The sequence below is a fragment of the Rana temporaria genome, chromosome 10 (genome assembly GCF_905171775.1).
Source record: "Rana temporaria chromosome 10, aRanTem1.1, whole genome shotgun sequence".
In the NCBI taxonomy this organism is placed as follows: Eukaryota; Metazoa; Chordata; class Amphibia; order Anura; family Ranidae; genus Rana; species Rana temporaria.
The window spans coordinates 2,259,839-2,279,005 of NC_053498.1; the positions used below are offsets into that span (position 1 = coordinate 2,259,839).

General features: G+C 51.6%; 1 protein-coding gene across 1 annotated transcript in view; it reads right to left on the reverse strand.

The window, feature by feature from the left end:
• Window positions 1-3,442: 3,442 nt before the first annotated feature.
• Window positions 3,443-19,167, reverse strand: part of ARHGEF19 (Rho guanine nucleotide exchange factor 19) — a 60,503-nt gene continuing 44,778 nt past the window's right edge. Inside the window, exons 11-16 of the mRNA XM_040326755.1 lie at window positions 18,054-18,143; window positions 17,712-17,875; window positions 9,632-9,790; window positions 8,776-8,855; window positions 7,810-7,914; window positions 3,443-4,057 (exon numbers count right to left, since the gene is read on the reverse strand). Coding sequence (XP_040182689.1) covers window positions 3,900-4,057; window positions 7,810-7,914; window positions 8,776-8,855; window positions 9,632-9,790; window positions 17,712-17,875; window positions 18,054-18,143 — 756 coding nt within the window. The 3' untranslated portion in view covers window positions 3,443-3,899. The remainder of the gene's footprint in view (window positions 4,058-7,809; window positions 7,915-8,775; window positions 8,856-9,631; window positions 9,791-17,711; window positions 17,876-18,053; window positions 18,144-19,167) is intronic.

Consider the following 19,167-nt stretch of genomic DNA (forward strand, 5'->3'; position numbering starts at 1 on the left):
CTGACTTGTATCTTAGTGCAGACTTCTAGGGAAAATCAGTGAGCCAATCACACAAGCAGGACAGTAAGTTTCTGGGGGGGGGGGGGGGGCTCTGTATACATTCTGTGTACACAGCGCCTCCAAGTGGCCATATTGCAATTTACAGATTGCGGCTGCAGATTGGAATGGAAAGGTCATTTTTAATATCAATATGATTTGTACCACAATTGGATACATTTTATTTTATTGTATTTTTTTATTTTGTTTTTTTCCCCACAAAGAGTTACCGCACAGCGTTTTTCTAAATGTTTTTGGGTTTTCATTAAAGAACACGACTAAATCTCCGCCTGTGCTACTTTATGAAGTCATGCAGTATTTTAGTAGTGAAAGCCTGCGGTAATTTACCACCGGTGTCCTTAACGAACAGTGTATAGAGCTGGGTGTTAAGGAGAGGGCGGCTGCCTTGTCATCCCTAACAACCAGCAAACAACACGGTTGTTAAGGAGTGTGCGGCCGCTGGTGTCCCTAACAACCAGTTAACATATTTGTTAAGGAGTAGGCTGCCGCTGGCGTCCCTAACAACCAGTTAACATATTTGTTAAGGAGTAGGCTGCCGCTGGCGTCCCTAACAACCAGTTAACATATTTGTTAAGGAGTGGGCGGCCGCTTGCGTCCCTAACAACCAGTAAACAATGCGGTTGTTAAGGATTGTGCGGCCACTGGCATCCCTAACAACCGCATTGTTTACTGGTTGTTAACGATTGTGCGGCCACTGGCGTCCCTAACAACCAGTAAACAACGCGGTTGTTAAGGAGTGTGCGGTTACTGGCGTCCCTAACAACCAGTAAACATCACGGTTGCTGAGTGGGCTGCCGCTGGCTTCCCTAACAACCAGTAAACAACGTGGTGGTTAAGGAGTGGGTGGCCACTGGCGTCCCTAACAACCAGTAAACAATGCGGTTGTTAAGGATTGTGCGGCCACTGGCGTCCTTAACAACCAGTAAACAATGCGGTTGTTAAAGGAACACTAAAGGTACAATTTAAAAAAAATAAAAATAACATACATGTTATACTTACCTCCACTGTGCAGATCGTTTTGCACAGAGTGACCCGGATCTGTGTCTTCTGGGGTCCCTCGGCGGCTGTCTCGGCTCCTCCTCGCAAAAGCTTTCCACGTTCATGCGAGCTCCCTCGCATGGTGGAAAGCTTTTGCGAGCGCGCTCCCGTGATACAGCAGCGGCCATAGCCGCCGACTGTATCACTCGGCCCCGCCCCCCGGCGTGCCGCGTCATCCGCTGTGATTGACAGCAGCGCCAGCCAATGGCTGCGCTGCTATCAATCCGCCCAGCCTAGCCAATCAACGGCCAGGCTGGGAACCGAGCAAGATGACAAGCACGCGCCCGGGACTTTCGAACGGTGAGGTAAGTAAAACGGGGGCTCGGGGGGGGGGGGCGGTGCTGTCAGATGTTTTTTTACCTTAATGCATAGGATGCATTAAGGTAAAAAAACTTTTACCTTTACAAACCCTTTAAGGATTGTGCGGCCACTGGCGTCCCTAACAACCAGTAAACAACGCGGTTGTTAAGGATTGTGCGGCCACTGGCGTCCCTAACAACCAGTAAACAACGCGGTTGTTAAGGAGTGTGCGGCCACTGGCGTCCCTAACAACCAGTAAACAACGCGGTTGTTAAGGAGTGTGCGGTTACTGGCGTCCCTAACAACCAGTAAACATCACGGTTGCTGAGGAGTGGGCTGCCGCTGGCTTCCCTAACAACCAGTAAACAACGCGGTTGTTAAGGAGTGTGCGGTTACTGGCGTCCCTAACAACCAGTAAACATCACGGTTGCTGAGGAGTGGGCTGCCGCTGGCTTCCCTAACAACCAGTAAACAACGTGGTGGTTAAGGAGTGGGTGGCCGCTGGCGTCCCTAACAACCAGTAAACAACACGGTGGTTAAGGAGTGTGCGGCCGCTGCATCTTTACCTATCTATGAGTCATCTGCTCTCAGTGGGGTTCCCTGCTGACAGCTGAATGTAAAAAGAATAGCCGGCAATGAAAATTTAAGTAAAAATTATGTGGCGTGACCTCCGATCCATACCGGGTCCTTTTGGGTCTGGTATAGACTTTGAGGGGAACCCCCATGCCAATTTTTTTTTTAATTGGCTGGGGGTCCCCCACAAAATCCATACCAGGCCTAAAGAGTGGGCGGCTGCTGGCATCCCTAACAACACAGTTGTTAAGGAGTGGGAGGCCGCTGGAGTCCCTATCAACCAGTAAACAACACCGTTGTTAAGGAGTGGGCAGTCGCTGGAGTCCCTAACAACCAGTAAACAACACCGTTGTTAAGGAGTGGGCGGCCGCTGGAGTCCCTAACAACCAGTAAACAACGCGGTTGTCAAGGAGTGGGCGGTCGCTGCTTCCCTAACAACCAGTAAACAACACCGTTGTTAAGGAGTGGGCAGTCGCTGCATCCTTAACTACCTATGAGTCATTTGCTGTCAGTGGGGTTCCCTGCCGACAGCTGAATGTAAAAAGAATTGCCGGCAATCAAAAATGTAAGTAAAAATGACGTGGGGTCCCCACCGATCCATACCCTTTGGGTCTGGTATAGGTTTTGAGGGGAACCCCCATGCCTCACCGTTTTTATTTCAAATTTTGGAGTGCGGGTTCCCCTCAAAATCCATGCTAGGCCCTTTGGGTCCGGTGTAGATTTTGAGGGGAACCCACATGCCAATTTTTTTTTTTTTATTATTGGCTTGGGGGTCCACCCCCAAAATCCATATTGGGGCCCAAAGGGCTCGGTATAGATTTTGAGGGGAACCCGCACTCCAAAATGTAAAATAAAATGGCGTGGACCCCCCCAAAATCCATACCAGGGGTCTGGTATGGATTTGAGGGGGGCCCCCACCAAAATTGAAAAAAAAATGCAGTGGGGTCCCCCCAAAATCCATACCAGACCCAAAGGGCAAGGTATGGATTGGGGGGGACGCCACGCTATTTTTTTTTCGGGATTTTTTTTAATACCAGCAAAGCTTTTCTTTACATTCAGCTGTCAGTGGGGAACCCCGCTGACAGCTGATGACTCATCGGTTGTTAAGGATGCGGAAGCTGCCCGCTCCTTAACAACCACATTGTTTACTGGTTGTTAAGGATGCTGGCGGGTGCCGGTTCCTTAACTATCGCATGCCGGGATTACTACTTATTTACATTTATTGACTTTATCTCGTGATCTATGTGGTATTCATCGAGCGTTTTTTTTTGCTTTCTGCGGTGAAAACCACGTACAGCGATAGTAAATTGGCGCGGGATTTGGGAAAACGCCTAAAAGCCGCATGCGATCTGCTTCTGATTGGAGGAGGTTTTGTTATTTATGTTGCGGCTCCATAAATGAAGAGTAACAATGTATCTGCTCTGAGGGCCCCGTGTCTTCTAAGCAGTGCTGTGAGAAATGACGGCGACCTCCATAGGCGTGAATCAGAATCAAATTTAATTACAATGTAATGCGGAAATATTTACATAGTTTAGTGTCGCTCCCGGGGGGTGCCAAGACACACCCCCCCCCCAGTTTTTAGGGCCCCCCCCCCCGGGTAAAGTTCTCAGGCTCAGCCCATCCAGGACTGAAGTCTGTGCGATCGTCTTCATGCTGCAGAGTGTTCGATAAGCCCCTTTCGGCGTCTGGACAATCTATTGGCTGATTGGTGAAGAGGCTCCTCGGGGGCGGTCTGAGAGCGGCACAGATCGCCAAATATTTCAAGTACTTTGCAGAATAAGACCCGGGGGCCGGCGTGCTGCAGCAGTCATGTGCGATCGATGCCGCCGCCGTCATACAGTCGGGCGGCTGAAATGTACAGGACGTTAGAAAGTTCTACAGGTAAGCGGGGCTTCCCCCCCGCAGGGGGCGTGGTCCTCCGCGCGTCTCCTCTAAGGCGGCTTCATCTCTAATTTGCTGGTGGCGTGTTTGATGCGCTTGTTCTCGCGCAGGTTGCGCAGCCGGGCGTTCTTGTTGGTGATTTCCTCCACGTGCGTCGCCGGGACCCAGCCCCTCTCTCCGTCCGAGAGCCGGATCCCTTCCATCCAACCTGCCGGGGGGAGCAAAAGGGAAACCGTCAGCACCTGGCGGACGCATGCGGCAGACGCGTAATCCGATCCACAGCATCTGTTTGGGCCTGGGGGGCTCATTGTTATTCCCCGGCAGATGTGGAGTTTTACCCCCCCTCCCAGATTAATTTTCAGAGATCATCGGTGGTGGAGGGAATGGAAAGACTTTACTCTTTCATTCTTTCTATTCACTTTTTTTCCTTCTACCTTTCTTTTTTCTTTCTTTCTTTCTTTCTTTCTTTCTTTCTTTCTTTCTTTTTTCTCTTTCTACTTCTTTATTTCATTCTCGCTATTCACTTTTTTTTTCTTTCTTTCTTTCCTTCCTTCCCTCTTTTCTTTCATTCTTTTTTTGGTTTGTTTTTTTCTTTTCTCTCTTTCTTTCTTTCTTTCTTTCTTTCTTTCTTTCTTTCTTTCTTTTCTCTCTTTCTACCTTTCTTTCTTTTCCTTTTTTCTTTCTCCTTTTCTTTCTTTCTTTTTTCTCTTTCTACTTTTCCTTTATTTTTTTTTCTTTATTTTTCCTTCTTTATTTTCTCTTTCTGTCTACCTTTCTTTCTTTTCTCTCTTTCTACTTTTCTTTCTATCTTTCTTTCTTCTCTTGTTTTTTTTCTTCATTTTCTTTCTTTCTTTCTTTCTTTTTCCTTTTTTTTCTTTCTCCTTTTTCTTTCTTTCTTTCTTTTTTCTCTTTCTACTTTTCCTTTATTTATTTATTTTTTTTCTTTCTTTTTCCTTCTTTATTTTCTCTTTCTGTCTACCTTTCTTTCTTTTCTCTCTTTCTACTTTTCTTTCTATCTTTCTTTTTTCTCTTGTTTTTTTCTTAATTTTCTTTCTTTCTTTCTTTCTTTTTCCTTTTTTCTTTCTCCTTTTTTCTTTCTTTCTTTTTTCTCTTTCTACTTTTCCTTTTATTTATTTATTTATTTATTTTCCTTCTTTATTTTCTCTTTCTGTCTACCTTTCTTTCTTTTCTCTCTTTCTACTTTTCTTTCTATCTTTCTTTCTTCTCTTGTTTTTTTTCTTCATTTTCTTTCTTTCTTTCTTTCTTTCTTTCTTTCTTTCTTTCTTTCTTTCTTTCTTTCTTTCTCCTTTTTTTCTTTCTCCTTTTTCTTTCTTTCTTTCTTTCTTTCTTTTTTTCTCTTTCTACTTTTCCTTTATTTTTTATTTTTATTTTTTTTTCCTTCTTTATTTTCTCTTTCTGTCTACCTTTCTTTCTTTTCTCTCTTTCTACTATTCTTTCTATGTTTTTCTTCTCTTGTTTTTCTTTCTTTCTTTCTTTCTTCTCTTGTTTTTCTTCATTTTTTTTTCTTTTTTTTTTTCTACCTTTTCTTTTTTCCTTTCTTTCTTTTCCTTCTTTATTTTCTTTCTCTTTTGCTTTCTTTCTTTCTACCTTTTTCGTCTTTTCTTTTCCTTTTTCGGACGGAAAATCCAATCGTGTGTACGGGGCATTACAGACCAACTCCAGGCAAAACCAATTTTGGGTGGAACAGGAAAGGCAGAGCAATGGTCTGTGTCCCCGTGTATGACACCCCCTCACTTGGACAAGAATTGAGGGGAAATCTCCCCAATGGAGAGATGGACAGCATTTCTCACCCTTCCCCACCCCCGCTGAACTATAAGGGATTTCTATCTGTCCTCTTTGATTACATTGACCCCGATACTTCGGCTTGAGAGTCGCCTGGAATCTGACAATTGTCACCCACCTGTCTCCCAGCTCCTGAGTGCGCATAACATCAGATTCCTCCATAGTTAAAAGGAATGTAAAGCTCTGCTATGCACGCTCAGGAGCCGGGAGGCACCATTATTATTATACTATATATATCTCAAAACAACCAATCAGATCTGAGACACCCCTTTTTATAGTAGAGGATGGACAATAAAAGGAAGGCTCTGATTGGTTGTTAGGAGTAGCGCAGACACTTTCCTGTCCTCTGTTGTTTCTAGAACTGGCTCCATAATTTCCCAACCTGATCAGTAGAAGGCAAAAGTTAAAAAGTGCCTCTCCCCCGCCTTTCCCCCTGTCCCTCCCCTGCCTTTTCCTCACCCACCCCTCCCCTGCCCTTTCCTCACCCCTCCCCTGCCCTCACCCCCTCATCTGCCTTTTCCTCGTCCCTCCCCTGCCTTTTCCTCACCCCTCCCCTGCCCTCACCCCCTCATCTGCCTTTTCCTCGTCCCTCCCCTGCCTTTTCCTCGTCCCTCCCCTGCCTTTTCCTCGTCCCTCCCCTGCCTTTTCCTCGTCCCTCCCCTGCCTTTTCCTCGTCCCTCCCCTACCCTTTCCTCGTCCCTCCCCTACCCTTTCCTCGTCCCTCCCCTACCCTTTCCTCGTCCCTCCCCTGCCCTTTCCTCGTCCCTCCCCTGCCCTTTCCTCGACCCTTCCCTGCCTTTTCCTCGTCCCTCCCCTGCCCTTTCCTCGACCCTTCCCTGCCTTTTCCTCGTCCCTCCCTTGCCTTTTTCCTCGTCCCTCCCTTGCCTTTTCCTCGTCCCTCCCCTGCCTTTTTCCTCGTCCCTCCCTTACCTTTTCCTCGTCCCTCCCCTGCCTTTTCCTCGTCCCTCCCCTGCCTTTTCCTCATCCCTCCCCTGCCCTTTCCTCGTCCCTCCCCTGCCCTTTCCTCGTCCCTCCCCTGCCCTTTCCTCGTCCCTCCCCTGCCCTTTCCTCGACCCTCCCCTGCCTTTTTCCTCGTCCCTCCCTTGTCTTTTTCCTCGTCCCTCCCTTGTCTTTTTCCTCGTCCCTCCCTAGTCCTTTTCCTCGTCCCTCCCCTGCCTTTTTCCTCGTCCCTCCCTTACCTTTTCCTCGTCCCTCCCCTGCCTTTTCCTCGTCCCTCCCCTGCCTTTTCCTCATCCCTCCCCTGCCCTTTCCTCGTCCCTCCCCTGCCCTTTCCTCGTCCCTCCCCTGCCCTTTCCTCGACCCTCCCCTGCCTTTTCCTCGTCCCTCCCCTGCCCTTTCCTCGTCCCTCCCCTGCCCTTTCCTCGACCCTCCCTTGTCTTTTTCCTCGTCCCTCCCTTGTCTTTTTCCTCGTCCCTCCCTTGTCTTTTTCCTCGTCCCTCCCTTGTCTTTTTCCTCGTCCCTCCCTTGTCTTTTTCCTCGTCCCTCCCTTGTCTTTTTCCTCGTCCCTCCCTTGTCTTTTTCCTCGTCCCTCCCTTGTCTTTTTCCTCGTCCCTCCCTTGTCTTTTTCCTCATCCCTCCCTTGTCTTTTTCCTCATCCCTCCCTTGTCTTTTTCCCCGTCCCTCCCTTGTCTTTTTCCTCATCCCTCCCTTGTCTTTTTCCTCGTCCCTCCCTTGTCTTTTTCCTCATCCCTCCCTTGTCTTTTTCCTCGTCCCTCCCTTGTCTTTTTCCTCGCCCCTCCCTTGTCTTTTTCCTCGTCCCTCCCCTGCCTTTTCCTCATCCCTCCCCTGCCCTTTCCTCGTCCCTCCCCTGCCCTTTCCTCGACCCTCCCCTGCCTTTTCCTCGTCCCTCCCCTGCCCTTTCCTCGTCCCTCCCCTGCCCTTTCCTCGACCCTCCCTTGTCTTTTTCCTCGTCCCTCCCTTGTCTTTTTCCCCGTCCCTCCCTTGTCTTTTTCCTCGTCCCTCCCTTGCCTTTTTCCCCGTCCCTTCCTTGCCTTTTTCCCCGTTCCTCCCTTGCCTTTTCCCCATTCCTCCCTTGCCTTTTTCCTTGTCCATCCCTTGCCTTTTTCCTCGTCCCTCCCCTGCCCTTTTCCTCGTCCCTCCCCTGCCTTTCCCCCATCCCTCCCCCGCCCTTCTTACCATCGCTGGTCTTTGTGGTGAGGCGCAGGATGTCGGCCTTTTCCAGGGTGAGTTCATCGTGTTCCTGGGCGGTGTACCCCTTAATGCACTGGACCTGAGGAGCATCTGGGGAGGAGAGACATGGAGGGCAATCAGCCAATGGGAAGAGGGGGAGGGGTCAGCTGAAAACTGCGCCAATCCTGCACTGCGCTACAAATATGCGACTTTGCCAATTGTAAAAGTGACAAGGAAGGAAATGAACGTCCATCGTATATAAAAAAAAAATGGACATACCATGTAGAGGACAGAGAGGGTTTATATTATTTGATAGACGTGCGGTTCGTTTCGTTCCGAATTAAAATTCGGAGTAATTTTCGTTCTTCAGATGTATCCGAATTTCCGAATTAGAATAGTATCACAAAATAACGATTTTCGAATCGTTTTCGAATTTGAATAGTTGAGAAAAAAAAGAAATAGAAAATAAAGGAATAGAATATTTTATTTCTTTTATTTTCTATTCTATTTTTATTCTTTTTGGAAATTGAATTAATTCGAAAACTTTTCGTATGAATTCGAAAATGAATAAACGAAACGAATCCCGAAAAACAAATTAAACAAATTTATGTAAATAACAAATCCAAAAATCAAACAAAACAAATTTGCCTGTCAGACGATGCAATCAGCACCTTTTCTGAACAGCTGCTAAGCAGTGCATTGAATTTAATGGGATTCCCTTTTAAGTGGAGCTCCGCCCTAATTCTGCGGTCGGCTGCTACCCGCGTCACCGACAAGTTTATCAAAGTCGCTCTTCAAGGTTATTTTTCCCGGATATTAATGGCGATTTTCTTATTTTATTCGATATCCGGCGGCGTTCTTGCGCTCTTCCAGGAATTTATGCTAATTGGCCACCCCCCTGGGCGGCCTCATTTGCATACATTTCCCGTGACACCCCGCAAGTGAAGTGATGATAATAATCATAGGAGGCACCTTCGCCGTCGGTGAGGTTCTCGAGGTCGATGAGCGGCTTGGAGGGACACATGGCGGAGATCCAGCGCTGCTTCTGACTCCTGCGGAGGGAGAGAGACGGGGAAAAGGTTAGGATCGCGCATGCGCTGTCACTTAATACACCGTTCTGAGCGCCGTGACGCTGAAAATTTCATATTTATAGATTTTAGAGGTTCAAATTTACACCCAAACTCCCATCAAAAGGCATAAAGCTGCTTTTTTTTTATCCCCCCCCCCCCCCCCCCATCATCAAACCTTTCTATTTTCATTACATTCCTTATTTTATACCCAATGGGAATCAAGCAGATCGTGGCTGGTGGGAGGGGCTTCCTGAAAACATCTCAGCCCCCCGGCCTCAGTACTCCTCTCCAGAGCCCTCAGTCCTGATGCAAACAGTGGGCTGGCTCATGGGAGGAGTTATGCAAATATCAAAATTCCTTGGTGGGTGGGTGTCCGTCTGGAGGAGTGGGCGTTCCTAGGGAGGATGAATTTGTATAGGTAACGCCCACATGTGATGCTGAGCCTCCATCACACCTCCCAAGTTTTTGAGATGGGAATGAGGGACACCTATCGGCAAAAGCATGCAGGCATAGGACACACCCCTTGCCACGCCCCCTTAAAGGAGAATCGCACAAAAAAACAAGATTGGTTAAACCCACGAGGGCTTTTTTTTTTTTACCACTATTATTCCTTTATATTGGCTTTTGGAATTTACAAAGGAGAGTTTCCGAAATGGTCTGACACCCCAGAATTGCCCTCTTGGTATTGTTATCTATACCCCCCTCCTCAAATCCCCTCATCCACTGCCAGACCCCCCCCCTCCCCCTCCTCCACTCACTCGCTCTGCGCACGGAGCAGGATCTGGTGTTTGGGGCGTTGCTCGTGGCACAGCTGGACGTGGAACACCTCGCCTGGGACCTCCTGTAGCTTCCAGCTCAGATCCGTCACCTTCAGGTCACACACCTGCGCGTGCGCAAAGACCGCGAACCGGCCCAGCCTGGGGGGCAGAAAGATCGATTATTATAAGAGAACGATTATTATACGAGAGTACTGTCTATTATTATATGTACAAATGGTGACAATGTTATAGATGCATTCCATATATAAATCTTTTATACAATACATTTATTTATTACTATAGACTTTCATGTTATTGGTTGGATTCTGGTTGGGGACAATGGACGGTGATTCTGGTTGGGGACAATGGACGGTGATTCTGGTTGGGGACAGTGGACGGTGATTCTGGTTGGGGACAATGGACGGTGAGTCTGGTTGGGGGACAATGGACGGTGATTCTGGTTGGGGACAATGGACGGTGATTCTGGTTGGGGGACAATGGACGGTGATTCTGGTTGGGGACAGTGGACGGTGATTCTGGTTGGGGACAATGGACGGTGAGTCTGGTTGGGGGACAATGGACGGTGATTCTGGTTGGGGACAATGGACGGTGATTCTGGTTGGGGACAATGGACGGTGATTCTGGTTGGGGACAATGGATGGTGATTCTGGTTGGGGACAATGGACGGTGATTCTAGTTGGGGACAATGGACGGTGATTCTGGTTGGAGACAATGGACGGTGATTCTGGTTGGGGACAATGGACGGTGATTCTAGTTGGAGACAATGGACGGTGATTCTGGCTGGGGACAATGGATGGTGATTCTGGTTGGGGACAGTGGACAGTGATTCTGGTTGGGGACAGTGGACAGTGATTCTGGTTGGGGGACAATGGACAGTGATTCTGGCTGGGGACAATGGATGGTGATTCTGGTTGGGGGACAATGATTCTGGTTGGGGACAATGGACGGTGATTCTGGCTGGGGACAATGGACGGTGATTCTGGTTGGGGACAATGGACGGTGATTCTGGTTGGGGACAATGATTCTGGTTGGGGACAATGGATGGTGATTCTGGTTGGGGGACAATGATTCTGGTTGGGGACAATGGACGGTGATTCTGGTTGGGGGACAATGGACGGTGATTCTGGTTGGGGACAATGATTCTGGTTGGGGACAATGGATGGTGATTCTGGTTGGGGGACAATGATTCTGGTTGGGGACAATGGACGGTGATTCTGGTTGGGGACAATGGACGGTGATTCTGGTTGGGGACAATGATTCTGGTTGGGGACAATGGATGGTGATTCTGGTTGGGGACAATGGACGGTGATTCTGGTTGGGGAAGAATGGACGGTGATTCTAGTTGGGGACAATGGACGGTGATTCTGGTTGGAGACAATGGACGGTGATTCTGGTTGGGGACAGCGGACGGTGATTCTGGTTGGGGACAATGGACGGTGATTCTGGTTGGGGACAGTGGACGGTGATTCTGGTTGGGGACAATGGACGGTGATTCTAGTTGGAGACAGCGGACGGTGATTCTGGCTGGGGACAATGGACGGTGATTCTGGTTGGGGACAATGGACGGTGATTCTGGTTGGGGACAATGGACGGTGATTCTGGTTGGGGACAGCGGACGGTGATTCTGGTTGGGGACAATGGACGGTGATTCTGGTTGGGGACAGTGGACGGTGATTCTGGTTGGAGACAATGGACGGTGATTCTGGTTGGGGACAATGGACGGTGATTCTGGTTGGGGACAGTGGACGGTGATTCTGGCTGGGGACAATGGACGGTGATTCTGGCTGGGGACAATGGACGGTGATTCTGGTTGGGGACAATGGACGGTGATTCTGGTTGGGGACAATGGACGGTGATTCTGGTTGGGGACAATGGACGGTGATTCTGGTTGGGTGACAATGGACAGTGATTCTGGTTGGGAACAATGGACGGTGATTCTGGTTGGGGGACAATGGACGGTGATTCTGGTTGGGGACAGCGGACGGTGATTCTGGCTGGGGACAATGGACGGTGATTCTGGTTGGGGGACAATGGATGGTGATTCTGGTTGGGGACAGCGGACGGTGATTCTGGTTGGGGACAATGGACGGTGATTCTGGTTGGGGACAGCGGACGGTGATTCTGGCTGGGGACAATGGACGGTGATTCTGGTTGGGGACAATGGACGGTGATTCTGGTTGGGGACAGCGGACGGTGATTCTGGCTGGGGACAGCGGACGGTGATTCTAGTTGGGGACAATGGACGGTGATTCTGGTTGGGGGACAATGGATGGTGATTCTGGTTGGGGACAATGGATGGTGATTCTGGTTGGGGACAGCGGACGGTGATTCTGGTTGGGGGACAATGATTCTGGTTGGGGACAATGGACGGTGATTCTGGTTGGGGGACAATGGACGGTGATTCTGGTTGGGGACAATGATTCTGGTTGGGGACAATGGATGGTGATTCTGGTTGGGGGACAATGATTCTGGTTGGGGACAATGGACGGTGATTCTGGTTGGGGACAATGGACGGTGATTCTGGTTGGGGACAATGATTCTGGTTGGGGACAATGGATGGTGATTCTGGTTGGGGACAATGGACGGTGATTCTGGTTGGGGAAGAATGGACGGTGATTCTAGTTGGGGACAATGGACGGTGATTCTGGTTGGAGACAATGGACGGTGATTCTGGTTGGGGACAGCGGACGGTGATTCTGGTTGGGGACAATGGACGGTGATTCTGGTTGGGGACAGTGGACGGTGATTCTGGTTGGGGACAATGGACGGTGATTCTAGTTGGAGACAGCGGACGGTGATTCTGGCTGGGGACAATGGACGGTGATTCTGGTTGGGGACAATGGACGGTGATTCTGGTTGGGGACAATGGACGGTGATTCTGGTTGGGGACAGCGGACGGTGATTCTGGTTGGGGACAATGGACGGTGATTCTGGTTGGGGACAGTGGACGGTGATTCTGGTTGGAGACAATGGACGGTGATTCTGGTTGGGGACAATGGACGGTGATTCTGGTTGGGGACAGTGGACGGTGATTCTGGCTGGGGACAATGGACGGTGATTCTGGCTGGGGACAATGGACGGTGATTCTGGTTGGGGACAATGGACGGTGATTCTGGTTGGGGACAATGGACGGTGATTCTGGTTGGGGACAATGGACGGTGATTCTGGTTGGGTGACAATGGACAGTGATTCTGGTTGGGAACAATGGACGGTGATTCTGGTTGGGGGACAATGGACGGTGATTCTGGTTGGGGACAGCGGACGGTGATTCTGGCTGGGGACAATGGACGGTGATTCTGGTTGGGGGACAATGGATGGTGATTCTGGTTGGGGACAGCGGACGGTGATTCTGGTTGGGGACAATGGACGGGGATTCTGGTTGGGGACAGCGGACGGTGATTCTGGCTGGGGACAATGGACGGTGATTCTGGTTGGGGACAATGGACGGTGATTCTGGTTGGGGACAGCGGACGGTGATTCTGGCTGGGGACAGCGGACGGTGATTCTAGTTGGGGACAATGGACGGTGATTCTAGTTAGGGACAATGGACGGTGATTCTGGTTGGGGGACAATGGATGGTGATTCTGGTTGGGGACAATGGATGGTGATTCTGGTTGGGGACAGCGGACGGTGATTCTGGTTGGGGGACAATGGATGGCGATTCTTGTTGGGTGACAATGGACAGTGATTCTGGTTGGGGACAATGGACGGTGATTCTTGTTGGGTGACAATGGACAGTGATTCTGGTTGGGGGACAATGGATGGCGATTCTTGTTGGGTGACAATGGACAGTGATTCTGGTTGGGGACAATGGACGGTGATTCTGGTTGGGGACAGTGGACGGTGATTCTGGTTGGGGACAGTGGACGGTGATTCTGGTTGGAGATAATGGACAGTGATTCTGGTTGGGGACAATGGACGGTTATTCTGGTTGGGGACAATGGACGGTGATTCTGGTTGGGGACAATGGATGGTATTCTGGTTGGGGAACAATGGACGGTGATTCTGGTTGGGGGACAATGGATGGTGATTCTGGTTGGGGACAGCGGACGGTGATTCTGGTTGGGGACAATGGACGGTGATTCTGGTTGGGGACAGCGGACGGTGATTCTGGCTGGGGACAATGGACGGTGATTCTGGCTGGGGACAATGGACGGTGATTCTGGTTGGGGACAATGGACGGTGATTCTAGTTGGAGAGAACGGACGGTGAATCTGGTTGGGGACAATGGACGGTGATTCTGGTTGGGGACAATGGACGGTGATTCTGGTTGGGGGACAATGGACGGTGATTCTGGTTGGGGGACAATGGATGGTATTCTGGTTGGGGAACAATGGACGGTGATTCTGGTTGGGGGACAATGGATGGTGATTCTGGTTGGGGACAGCGGACGGTGATTCTGGTTGGGGACAATGGACGGTGATTCTGGTTGGGGACAGCGGACGGTGATTCTGGCTGGGGACAGCGGACGGTGATTCTGGTTGGAGACAATGGACGGTGATTCTAGTTGGAGAGAACGGACGGTGAATCTGGTTGGGGACAATGGACGGTGATTCTGGTTGGGGACAATGGACGGTGATTCTGGTTGGGGGACAATGGACGGTGATTCTGGTTGGGGACAGCGGACGGTGATTCTGGTTGGGGACAGCGGACGGTGATTCTGGTTGGGGACAATGGACGGTGATTCTGGTTGGGGACAGTGGACGGTGATTCTGGTTGGAGAGAACGGACGGTGATTCTGGTTGAAGACTATGGACAGTGATTCTAGTTGGGGACAATGGACGGTGATTCTGGTTGGGGACAGTGGACGGTGATTCTGGTTGGGGACAATGGACGGTGATTCTGGCTGGGGACAGTGGACGGTGATTCTGGTTGGGGACAGTGGACGGTGATTCTGGTTGGGGACAATGGACGGTGATTCTGGTTGGGGACAGTGGACGGTGATTCTGGTTGGAGACAATGGACGGTGATTCTGGTTGGGGGACAATGGACGGTGATTCTGGTTGGAGACAATGGATGGTGATTCTGGTTGGGGGACAATGGACGGTGATTCTGGCTGGGGACAGCGGACGGTGATTCTGGCTGGGGACAGCGGACGGTGATTCTGGCTGGGGACAATGGACGGTGATTCTGGCTGGGGACAGCGGACGGTGATTCTGGTTGGGGACAGCGGACGGTGATTCAGGCTGGGGACAGCGGACGGTGATTCTGGTTGGGGACAATGGACGGTGATTCCGGCTGGGGACAGCGGACGGTGATTCTGGCTGGGGACAGCGGACGGTGATTCTGGTTGGGGACAGCGGACGGTGATTCTGGCTGGGGACAGCGGACGGTGATTCTGGTTGGGGACAGCGGACGGTGATTCTGGCTGGGGACAGCGGACGGTGATTCTGGTTGGGGACAGAGGACGGTGATTCTGGCTGGGGACAGCGGACGGTGATTCTGGTTGGGGACAGTGGACGGTGATTCTGGTTGGGGACAGTGGACGGTGATTCTGGTTGGAGACAATGGACGGTGATTCTGGTTGGAGACAGCGGACGGTGATTCTGGTTGGGGACAGCGGACGGTGATTCTGGTTGGAGATAATGGACGGTGATTCTGGTTGGAGACAATGGACGGTGATTCTGGTTGGAGACAATGGACGGTGATTCTGGTTGGAGACAATGGACGGTGATTCTGGTTGGGGACAATGGACGGTGATTCTGGTTGGAGACAATGGACGGTGATTCTGGTTGGAGACAATGGACGGTGATTCTGGTTGGAGACAATGGACGGTGAGTCTGGTTGGGGACAATGGACGGTGAGTCTGGTTGGGGACAATGGACGGTGATTCTGGTTGGGGACAATGGACGGTGATTCTGGTTGGGGACAGTGGACGGTGATTCTGGCTGGGGACAGCGGACAGTGATTCTGGCTGGGGACAATGGATGGTGGTTCTGGTTGGGGACAATGGACGGTGAGTCTGGTTGGGGACAATGGACGGTGATTCTGGTTGGGGACAATGGACGGTGATTCTGATTGGAGACAATGGACGGTGATTCTGGTTGGAGACAATGGACGGTGGTTCTGGTTGGGGACAATGGACGGTGATTCTGATTGGGGACAATGGACGGTGATTCTGGTTGGAGACAATGGACGGTGATTCTAGTTGGGGACAGCGGACGGTGATTCTGGTTGGGGACAGCGGACGGTGATTCTGGCTGGGGACAGCGGACGGTGATTCTGGCTGGGGACAGCGGACAGTGATTCTGGCTGGGGACAGCGGACAGTGATTCTGGCTGGGGACAGCGGACAGTGATTCTGGTTGGGGACAGTGGACAGTGATTCTGGCTGGGGACAGCGGACGGTGATTCTGGTTGGAGATAATGGACGGTGATTCTGGCTGGGGACAGCGGACAGTGATTCTGGCTGGGGACAGCGGACGGTGATTCTGGCTGGGGACAGCGGACGGTGATTCTGGTTGGAGACAGTGGACGGTGATTCTGGCTGGGGACAGCGGACAGTGATTCTAGCTGGGGACGGTGATTCTGGTTGGAGACAGCGGACGGTGATTCTGGTTGGGGACAGCGGACAGTGATTCTGGTTGGGGACAGTGGACGGTGATTCCGGCTGGGGACAGTGGACGGTGATTCTGGTTGGGGACAATGGACGGTGATTCTGGTTGGGGACAATGGACGGTGATTCTGGTTGGGGACAATGGACGGTGATTCTGGTTGGGGACAGTGGACGGTGATTCTGGCTGGGGACAATGGACGGTGATTCTGGTTGGGAACAATGGACGGTGATTCTGGTTGGGGACAATGGACGGTGATTCTGGTTGGGGACAATGGATGGTGGTTCTGGTTGGGGACAATGGACGGTGAGTCTGGTTGGGGACAATGGACGGTGATTCTGGTTGGGGACAATGGACGGTGATTCTGATTGGAGACAATGGACGGTGATTCTGGTTGGGGACAATGGACGGTGATTCTAGTTGGGGACAATGGACGGTGATTCTGATTGGGGACAATGGACGGTGATTCTGGTTGGAGACAATGGACGGTGATTCTAGTTGGGGACAGCGGACGGTGATTCTGGTTGGGGACAGCGGACGGTGATTCTGGCTGGGGACAGCGGACGGTGATTCTGGCTGGGGACAGCGGACAGTGATTCTGGCTGGGGACAGCGGACAGTGATTCTGGCTGGGGACAGCGGACAGTGATTCTGGTTGGGGACAGTGGACAGTGATTCTGGCTGGGGACAGCGGACGGTGATTCTGGTTGGAGATAATGGACGGTGATTCTGGCTGGGGACAGCGGACAGTGATTCTGGCTGGGGACAGCGGACGGTGATTCTGGCTGGGGACAGCGGACGGTGATTCTGGTTGGAGACAGTGGACGGTGATTCTGGCTGGGGACAGCGGACAGTGATTCTAGCTGGGGACGGTGATTCTGGTTGGAGACAGCGGACGGTGATTCTGGTTGGGGACAGCGGACAGTGATTCTGGTTGGGGACAGTGGACGGTGATTCCGGCTGGGGACAGTGGACGGTGATTCTGGTTGGGGACAATGGACAGTGATTCTGGTTGGGGACAATGGACGTGATTCTGGTTGGAGACAGCGGACGGTGATTCTGGTTGGGGACAATGGACGGTGATTCTGGTTGGAGACAGCGGACGGTGATTCCGGCTGGGGACAGCGGACGGTGAGTCTGGCTGGGGACAATGGACGGTGATTCTGGTTGGGGACAGTGGACGGTGATTCTGGTTGGGGACAATGGACGGTGATTCTAGTTGGAGACAGCGGACGGTGATTCTGGTTGGGGACAATGGACGGTGATTCTGGTTGGGGACAGCGGACGGTGATTCTGGCTGGGGACAATGGACGGTGATTCTGGTTGGGGACAGCGGACGGTGATTCTGGTTGGGGACAGCGGACGGTGATTCTGGTTGGGGACAATGGACGGTGGTTCTGGTTGGGGACAATGGACGGTGATTCTGGTTGGGGACAGCGGACGGTGAGTCTGGCTGGGGACGGTGCCCAATGTTGGGTAGACGGGTCCTCTTTGCGGCGGGACTCACTCCTTCTTCCTGGAGAGCAGTAGGCAGTCGTTGAACAGATGCAGGTAGACGGGTTTGGGGCTGAGTTTGAAGCGGGATCCGGCCGCGTTGGGGATCTGCATGTCCAGTTCCACCAGCTCCCCGTCCTTCACCAGCCAACGGGACTGCGAGATCAGAGGGAAGATCTGTGGAGGGAAAGGGGGAGGCGGTCAGATCTATAGGGGCCCCTGCGTGGCTACCAATCATAGTGAGACTATAAGGGGCCCATACATGGAGATGGAGCCACAGGGAGTCTTGCCCAGCCTGCCGATCCTGCCATGAACCAAACCTTCCCGAACCAGCCGGTCCCCTCCTCCGCCTTACCTTGCTCTCAAAGTGGATCTTCTTGTTGAGGTGGATCAGCTCTTCTGTCCTCTTCATTGATTGGACGCTGGCATTACATTCCTTCACCAGCTGAGGAGAAAAAACCCACCATTACAAGACGCCATTAGATTGTAAGCTCCTCCAAACAGACCCCCCCCCCACGCCCTCCATTTCAGCTCTATGTCCTGAGACTCTATCTGGGACCATCCCTCCCAGGGGCGGCTCTTTAATTAGGAAAATTAGGTGGTCTCCTAAGGCCTCGCACTCACAGGGGCCTCGCGGTCACCTAATATGCCTCTGCTCAGACCACTGTGTGCTAGATCCGTGCCTCCCAAAGCCTAGAGCTGCCTCTGCTCCATATGGGACCACTCTTCCTAACTCCCCCACTCCATATGGGACTACCCTTCCTATCCACCACCGCTCCATATGGGACTACCCTTCCTATCCACCACCGCTCCATATGGGACCACCCTTCCTATCTCCCACCGCTCCATATGGGACTACCCTTCCTATCCACCACCGCTCCATATGGGACCACCCTTCCTAACTCCCACGGCTCCATATGGGACTACCCTTCCTAACTCCCCCACTCCATATGGGACCACCCTTCCTATCTCCCACCGCTCCATATGGGACCACCCTTCCTATCTACCCCCACTCCATATGGGACCACCCTTCCTATCCACCCCCGCTCCATATGGGACCACCCTTCCTATCTACCCCCGCTCCATATGGGACCACCCTTCCTATCTACCCCCGCTCCATATGGGACCACCCTTCCTATCCACCCCCGCTCCATATGGGACCACCCTTCCTATCTCCCACCGCTCCATATGGGACCACCCTTCCTATCCACCACCGCTCCATATGGGACCACCCTTCCTATCTACCACCGCTCCATATGGGACCACTCTTCCTATCCACCCCCGCTCCATATGGGACCACCCTTCCTATCTACCACCGCTCCATATGGGACCACCCTTCCTATCCACCCCCGCTCCATATGGGGCCACCCTTCCTATCTACCCCCGCTCCATATGGGACCATCCCTTCTATCTGCCCCAGCTACAGATCCACCTGCACTACAGTTTTTTTTCCCCACCAAACTGAGCTA